The 9107-nt window shown below is 45.0% G+C and overlaps 1 protein-coding gene across 1 annotated transcript; it reads right to left on the reverse strand.

Annotated features, from left to right (window-relative positions):
* Positions 1 to 3332: 3332 nt before the first annotated feature.
* Positions 3333 to 9029, reverse strand: LOC115079734 (toll-like receptor 13). The gene is given in 2 exon segments (XM_029583540.1): positions 3333 to 6119; positions 6121 to 9029. Coding segments are annotated over 2 exon segments (3036 nt in total). The 5' UTR covers positions 9010 to 9029; the 3' UTR covers positions 3333 to 5972.
* Between the last annotated feature and the right edge of the window lie 78 nt (positions 9030 to 9107).

Below are 9107 nucleotides of genomic sequence, written 5' to 3' on the forward strand. Positions count from 1 at the left end.
CCTGCCGAACATCATAAGCAACCACCACATTCCAGTAAGCTGCCAGATTTACTATCGCAGGTCACTGGAAGTCTCAATCACACTAGTATAAACAAGTGCACGACATAGCGGTCATTGAAAGGACATATTCTTTGCGTCAGAAGCTGTTTCTGAAACATAGAAACATAGAAATGACAGCAGAAGAAGACCAAACGGCTCATCAAGTCTGCCCAGCAAGTTACGCACTTTATCCATTTATTTTCCCTTTTTCTCTCTTCCACCTGTTACTATTGGCTTCCAGTACCCTCCAGCCCTAATTCCCCTCCACCCAATTTAGAGAGCAGCTCTGTATCTGCATCCAAGTGACATCGCGACCACTGTAACAAGCAGGCCACCCCCTTGCCCCATACTCTTACCCACCCCTGTTTTTTTATATTTTTTTGTTTTGTTTTCTGCATAAACAATTATGGAGACCTTATTAATTCTTGGTCATTGATGTCTGGTAGACGTATCATTTAACATGCTGATAGTTTTGTTCCAGTCCAGAGCTGTTCCATGTGCTCTTATTCTTCACTGTACTTGTTTTATGATGTCTGCTTATGGTTTAAATAAACAGTTTAAAAACAAATATTAACTTAACATTAGATACTTTAAGCAAGCATTTCCATGGGAAAGAAAGAAAGAAACTTGCACCAAGGGCTATGTCCTCAAGGTGCATAGCTAAGATTTGTTTTTCTATGGTCCTGTGTGGATCTACACAAGTCTTGGGCAATGAGCTTTTTAGATTTGAGATGAGGGTCTGTTGAACTGTATTGATGGACATTTTGTTGCGAGATTGGATAATCCCTGACCTTGTTTTGATTATTTATTTGTAGTATTATGTTATTGTTTTTATATTATTATTTGTATTTTATGATACAGTATATGTTTGATTTTATTGTTCTTCCACCTCTTTGATGTGACTAGCAACATGCGGGTATTTATTTATTATTTATTTATTTATAGATTCTTTTATACCGCGGTACGTATAGTAAATAAATAGAATTACATTTTTTTAAAAAGCTGCTTGCTTTTCTGCCCTGCAACAGGAATGGAACAGCAGGGTGCCAAACTGTTTCTGATGCTGCTGTACTCTTGTACTGTCGGATGGGTAACTTTAACTGCGATAGTCAGTGGGGAACAAGTGCCACTGAAGATATCTGGCAAAGTTTACCTGAATACTTGTCCTGCCTGGTTAAATTTAAGCTCTACCCCAGAATGCCTCTGCACCTCCTGGTTTTTATCCAGCTGGTAAAATGTCTGCTCTGCGGTCTTATCCTATCTAAGTGGAATGCTCACAGAAGACCCTGGGTCAGCGGTGTTTATTCTGGACGTGATAGAACTCGGCACTAAATATAGAGACACCGAAGTACATTTCCAAAGGAGTTACACCTGTAAAAGTAGCAATTTTCAAAAGCTCATATATGTGCATAAAACATTTTGAAAACTACATCCACAGATTATAATAAATGAGGCTTAGAAGTCCCATCTAGTCTGCCCATTTTTAGGCTCCAGCCACTAAATGATCTCTCCAATTCCCACCAAGGATAACAGTGGCCTTTGTGTAGAAATCAGTGTAATACATCCAGGATCCCAGCGAGAAGCAGACATTCTCTGCCTGACACTCGAGATGATGATGCAGTAAATATATATTTCATGGTGTGAAGAAGCTGCTTTAAATGTCCCTGTGTGAGTGAAAGAACCCCAAAACTCTCAGGGTTTCCTTTTGGTACCGGAGCTCAGTGTGCAGTTATGAAATTAACCCTTTTTTACAGTCCAGTTAGACTGGGGAAAAAACCAGCACAACCTGACTGGGAAATGAAGGCACAAGAGCTGAAGTTGGAACCCTATCCCATTTTAAGTGAATGTCTGCAGTGTGTTAACCAGAAAAGTGCAAACTGGCCAGTTAGATTTATCAATGTGAGTAAATATCAGAATTATGCAAAGGTTTGCCTCAGGACCCCAAAGGCGGTCTTCCTACCATGAGTGCACCTTGGGGTTGCATTCAGACAGATATTAAACTGGATGTCTGCTGAGCAGGTTGCTTTTGGCATTGGGGGCACTAATGGATTCAGGGTTTCAAATGTGTGAAGCCCTACATTCCTCCATTGCACAGCTAGCAGCTATTTTGGCTTGAAGCAGGACCAACGTGAATAGTTCTTAATGTGGCTTTTATGCTATTTTCTCACTTTGATGTCACACAACACCTTCTCCAATGCGGATTTGGTTCTGAAATCTGGGTGTGTACAGCAGGGGAGCCCGACGCCTGCAGGAGAAACACTTACTGTGAAGCAGGAACGGCTTAGAGCCCGTCTGTGGCAGCATGCAAGGCTTACTTGGGAAATTGGAACAACAAAACAATAAGCATTAGATACACAGTTTCATGGTTCTGGACATAGGGATCATGCTGGTGTGACCAGCAGCAGAATGGAGAGGAAGATGGACACTCAGACTTACTGGTCCAGATTACATCCTAGCTAGGTAACCCTGAAGGTCAGAGACACAGCCGGGGAATGCCCCTGGCTCTCTAGTCTGGAGGATGACCTTCTGCTATCGGTCCTCCAACACAGTCCACCATCTTCCCAACCATTATCGGGGGAGGGTCTGAGCCAGAGAAAACCAGCATCAGACCCTCTTTTATGGGTTACATACATAAAACTTGAATGACTGTTAAACACACTTAATTCTTCTCTACTACACCACACCATGTTCTCAGGTTATCCACAATGAATATGCATAGGATAGTTTTGCATACAATGGAGGCAGTGCATGCAAATCTATCTTATGCGCATTCACTGTGGATATCCTGATAACTTGTCCCGAGGACTGGGTTGAGAAGCCCTCATATAAAAGCTTATTAACTCAGCATATTGGAGATTATTTCTTTTTCTTTATCTGAAAAATAGGCCATAAATGTACTTCATGATTTCCAGAACCCTGAGATACTTTGTGGACTCATAAAAGCTGTGATTTTGTGCATTTCTAATAATTTGCTTTTCTATATATTAAAATTTGGAACTCCTTCCTATATACATCTGATCAAAATGCATTTATTGGCCACACACCTTACCATGAATAAAGATTGTCTAAGGGATTTGTTTATACAGTGATCAGACTCATTTCCAAATTGAATACTGTTACTACTGTTGCATCAGCACATTTAACAAGAAAACTTGCACATCATAACAGTACCCAAGATAATGGGGTATTTATTTTATTTATTATTTTTATATACCAACATTAGAGATATCACACCGGTTTACATTCAGGTACTGTAGGTATTTCCCTCTCCCCAGAGGGCTTACAATTTAAGTTTTGTACCTGAGGTAATGGAGGGTAAAGTGACTTGCCCACGGTCACAAGGAGTGACAGCAGGACTCAAACCCTGGTCTCCTGGTTCATAGTCCACTGCTCTAACCACTAGGCTATTCCTCCACATTAAGTCATTGGTGGAGAAATGCAGCACAGAGTAAAGAAAGATGCCATCAGACTGTGGCTCTTTGAGGTTAGAAAGAGTGAGGGGCACTAGTTTATATGCAATGCTATCACGGAGTCAGGTCACCAAGCATTGTGGGAGGTTATACTGGCATAGGAGAAGGACATGACATATTTGTATGTGTGGAAATGACAAAAAAGGATATCATTCTAGACCCGGGATTAGAATGGAAACTGGGGCTTTGTGGGCGTTCACTCCCCACTGCTCATCACAGCCTATTGTGGGATTTAAACCCATAAGCTTCTGTCTTCCAACCAATGAGTCTACTCCTGAGCTAAAGCAGTAGCTGCCTTGCTGAATGCGTAGCACAGCTGTAATGATTTTAGCTCAGTACCGCACCACAGGTATAAAATAAAAGCTGCACACTGGCTCTTGAGACAAGGCCTGTGTTTCTGGATCTCCATAATGAATGCAGAGAGATGTGCATGCACCGTATGCAGGTACATCTCCTGCATATCCTGAAACCCAGGGCCTAGAGTTAAGCACTCCCAACTTACAGCAGAGGAGCACGGCACCAAGACCCACAATGGAGAGCAGCTGGCCCAGGGGTTGAAGGCTCTAGCCCACTCTCGCTCTCCTCTTATCTTTCAGATTCAGAGGTGAGGAACGGCTTCAAGGCCTGCACTTTGCGGGCTCAGCTCCACGCTTCTGGCCCGGTCCCTAGAAGATTTGCCAAAACTTTGATCTTACTGTGCTCCATCTGTGCAAACTGTAAACACTTCACAAAAATATATTCTTGTCATAAAAAAATGGATGAATCACCTTGTCCTATAAACCTCTCTGACAATTTCAGTCTGCATCCATGGAAAAGAAGAAACGTTTGTTAAACATAAACTAACCTTTAACCCTGCTGAAAGAGCAAAGCTTTCCTTTTGCTCTGGCTTTGGATAGGAGGGTAAAGTTGTTTCTAAAGAGGAAACATTATCAGACAGGGCTGGCTCTAGGGAAAATGGTGCCCCCACCCAGGTATTCTCTCCCCCTTTCCCTCCAGGCACTCTCTCCACCTTCCTTTCTTTCTCTCCTCTTTCCCATACCTTTCCTCCTTCTTGCTTTTCTATCCTCCTCCCCCATATTTCCTCCTTTCCAGACACTCTCTCCCCATCTCCACCTCCCTTTTCTCTCCCCAGTGTCGCCTTCCTCTTTCGGCACTCTCTTGGGGACGGTTCCTCTTCTTTCTGCTCACCTGGCTGCCCTGCTTCTCTTCACTTCTCTTCCTGTCCTGGCTTGGGGGCTGCTGCACTGTGGGTGCTCCAGCGCTCCCTGCTCATGGAGCAGCTGCGTCTTCTCGTCGAGACCATCCCTTTAAAGGTGCAGGGATGCATAAGCCGACGTGTTTCCAATCCCTCCAGCCTGGGAATACCTGCACATTTCACGGGGCAAACTCTCTGCTGCTAGGCTGCCTTTTCTACTACGTAGGCCCATGTCCAGCCAGTACCACTGCTGCCTAGTGCACCCGCTGACCAAACAGGCAATGCTGGCAGTGCTTTGGGTGTCCCTCATCTCATCCTATCCAAAAGTTAGCACTGATATCAGAGAGTTATTTTGAAGCTAGTAATAATTCCCATACTATTATTTCATTCCATACCTCTCCTCCTAAAAAACACACACCATACCAGCAAAACCTCAGCAAAAGCAGACATTCAATGGATTTAGATAGCCACATGTTGCAAGTAGGCAAGAAACAACTCTCCCTTGGACAGAAAAGCTTTGGTAAGATGTTGGGTGGTTTCGTCTTGTGTTTGCTGCAAAGTGGAATCTGCAGAGAGTGGCGTATGAGCCGAGGGTGCGTCTGCCCCACAGTTCATCAAGATGAGTCCAAAGAAGTCCATTCTAGAGAGAGAGACTTTGTAGCTGCACCGTGTTGCTCTGCATCCTTGCAAGCATAGACACTTTCCATTACAAAGTGACAGGTTACTGTCTGCACAATCGCGTTTCTCCTTCCTGAAGCTTCTGCAACCTCCTTTTCTTGGACAGCGGCTGGGCCTCAGCAGTTTTGCAACACAACTTCAGACCTCACAGTTAGAGGGGTGATTTGTGCCATTATCAACCAAAAATAAAGGTTTCAAATATGCTTTCTTCCCCGTTTTCTTTAAATATATACATTTTGCGCTGTTATGGATGAATTGTGTTGGTTCCCAAGCTTCGATTCAATAATCAGTATAGATGATCAGCAGGAGGTTCCACTTGCTCCAATAGTGACGCTTGAGACATGGGACAACTCGTTTTCCCTCACTCTCCAGAATGTTCTGGAATTTTCATGAGACATTGACCAAGAAGAAGAGGGCTTCTTCCTACAATCCCAATGAACTTGAAGACTGGTGATTTTCCCACTATTTTCCTTAGTTTGCTCACAACAGATTCCTTTGTGCTATGGCAGTGCAATTGCTGGAATCTGTTCTGTGACCAGTGCCAAGAAAATGTTAGAAACTTGAAGACAAAACATTGCAAGAGGCCATGTTTAGTCATCATTTTCAAGAATACTCTCAGACAAGATTTGGTTTTCTTCCTCTTTGCCTTCACTTGTTTTCAGGGCCAAATTCAGTTTGTGCCAAAACAGTGGTTCAGCCTCTTTATCCCGTGGCCACATGAGGTATGTTTTTTTTTTTCACCAGCTTCCTCATTCTGTGGTAAGGTGACAGCCTATAACTGGGTATTTCTTCAAGGAAAATCAACACTAGGACATCTTTTTGTTCATCAAAGAGACGAAAACTGGCTATCTGCATCTCCCTGGAGCACCATTCACTCGCCAAATAATGGTGGCTGATAATGCAAATGGTCTTTCTACTTGCATAGATGTTCTCCACGAGGTTGTCAAGAATGGGCTTCCCTGGCTCAAAATCTCGATGGTGAAGACACAGCTTCCACTTGTAATAATCTTCCAGCTTTGGAAGAAGGTCATAGATCACCCACTCCTCATCATGCTTATTGTAAGAGATAAAAGCATCATACTTTTGTTGCATATAGTTTGGTTTTCTTTTTTGCTTCTTATCATACAAAAAGGCAAGAAAAAGGTAATAAGCGCAGACTACTTGCCACCTCCATAGATGATAGAAAGTGCAAACAGTCATCATGAAAGTGACTGCTGTCAAAGTGGATATAAATAAGATGAACTCATAGTCTACTGTGCAAGAAGATGTGTTGAAGGTTGATAATTTTTTCCCTTTGGAGCTCGGTGGATAAGCACAGGTATAATCATAGAAGTGGATCACTTGGGTTTTGGTATCATTGAGTGCCCAGCAGAGGAACCATTGATTATCACAGTCACAGGTCAAGGGGTTCCTTCTAAGATCCAAGAATGTAAGTGAAGGCAGAGCTGCTAGGTGCCTACGTTCAAGGATGTTCAACTGGTTGCCAGCTGCCCTAAGAATAAGTAGCTGAGAAAGATTTACACCAAAAACAAAATCAAGAGTCTGCAGTCCTAATTTAGTCATATGCAGTTCAGTTAGATTAGGCACGTGCTGCAGCAGAGCTGGGTTAATGGAACTAAAAACATTGTAGCTTACATCAAGTTCTTTGAGTTTTGGGGTATAGCTGAAAACAGTTACGTCCAAGGTATCGATAGCCAAGTTGCCTGCATGAATTTTCTCTACTGAGACTAATCCTTCCAGAAAGTTTGATGGAAAATAAAGCATCCCTCGGTGGCCTTGACTATTGAAAGTTATTGTTTCTAGAGACTTCAGAAGGAGAAATGGAGGGGGATCTAGCTTTTCAGATGATTTGTAGGAGATGTAATTGTCAAAAAGCTGAATCTCTTTCAATGAACTCAGCCCACGGAAGGTGTTTTCCTGAAAGGTTGCACTGGTGATCTTGTTACTGCCAAGAAGCAGAGTCTGTAAATGGATGAGACCATCAAAGGCTCCTGGCTCTATTGTTTCAATCTGGTTGTCCACCAGATTCAGGAATAGTAGAGAAGACAGGTATTGAAAGGTCTTTGCCTTGATCAAACTCAGTTTGTTTACTCTCAGCTCTAGAAGCTGCAGCATTTTTAAGTTAGGAGATAAGGAATCTGAAATTTCTAAGAGGATATTGTTCCCCAGTTTTAATTCCTGCAAACTGTGAAGACCTTGGAAATGGAATGAAGAGTTAATCTTCTCAATGCGGTTATTTGCAAGATTTAGGTTCTTAAGGTTGCTCAGAGGTTCAAAGTCTTTCAAGCCAATCTTACCAATGTTGTTAGAACTGAGGTCTAAGCTTTCTAATGTCATCACTTGGGAAATAGCAGCTGGCACATCAGCTAACTGGTTGCCTGCTAATGACAAGTGCTGCAACGAGTCCAGATGCATGAAAGAAAAAGTGGGCACTACTGTGAATTTGTTGAGTGACAAATCCAACTGCTGTAGAGTTGTACAGTTTCCAAAGACATCTTCCTTCAGGGCTGTGAATTCATTGCCTTGTAGATTAAGGACCTTAACTGTGGGATGCCAGGAGCACAGCTGTCCTATCAGATTGTCCGAGTCCGTCAGATTTAAATGATTGAGGTGGACCTCCTCCAGTGAGGTACAAGACAGGGTCTGGAGAAGATCGGCGGTAGCTTGTGGCTTCATGTGTATCCCTCCTAGATATAAAGTCCGTAAGCTTTTCAGGAAGCAAGAGTCCTGTAGAAACCATACAAGGGCGGCGGGGGCATTCCCAACAAAGGATAAATTCAAGGAAGTGAGGTTCTGCAAGGCATCTGTGACCACCTGTATCCGAGAGAAGGGATTCCTTGAAATGTCCAGGTCCCGCAGCGCACTAGAGACCTGGATGATGTCTTCAGTGGAAAAACTCTGTAGACCATTGTCTCCAATGTGTAGCTCCACCAAAGACTGGATCTGGAAGGCCGAGCTGAGCGCCCTCAGAGTCTGCAGCTTGTTGGAGGCCAAGTGGAGCCGTCGGAGCTTGCCCAGGCTCTGGAAGGCTGCGGGCTGGATGGCAGCGATCTGGTTGTGGCTGAGCAGCAGGGTGCTGAGGTTGCCCAGCCCCTCCAGCATGCCCGGGGCCAGCACGGCCAGCCTGTTGGCGGTCAGGTTCAGCAGCTGCAGGCCGCCGGCCCGGGCGAAGGTGCCCTCCTGGATGCTGCCGATGCGGTTGGCCGAGACGTTCAGCACCTGCAGGCGGCGCAGGGGCCGGAAAGCCTCGGGCCGCAGGGCGCTGAGCTCGTTCCCCGAGAGGTCCAGGCCGAGCAGCGCCTGGGGGAGGCGGGCCGGCACGGCCCGCAGGCCCCGGCGGTAGCAGAGCACCTTCGTGGCGTGCACCTCGCAGCCCGGGACCGAGTAGGGGCGGGCGGGCCCCGCCGCCAGCAGCAGCAGCAGCAGCAGCGCCGGGACGACGCGCGGAGGCAGCATGGCCCCAGCCTTCCGAAACGAAACCGAAAACGAAAGAGGAAGAGCCGGGGCCGCAGCTGCGCTCAGGCGCCGGCGTCCCGGGGCCCCAGCAGCCATCCGAAGGCATTCCTTGCTTGATTTGAACTCATTTGTAAGAGATATAAAGAAGCCACTTTTCTTGCATGTATGCATGCAAGCCCCATGCAAATAAGCTGCTTACTCTTTCAGAGCGTTGGCCATCCAATCCACGCCTGAAGATTTTCCAAAACCTGTCGCATCTTCCCCACCCA

The sequence above is a fragment of the Rhinatrema bivittatum genome, chromosome 18 (assembly GCF_901001135.1).
Source record: "Rhinatrema bivittatum chromosome 18, aRhiBiv1.1, whole genome shotgun sequence".
Taxonomy (NCBI): domain Eukaryota; kingdom Metazoa; phylum Chordata; class Amphibia; order Gymnophiona; family Rhinatrematidae; genus Rhinatrema; species Rhinatrema bivittatum.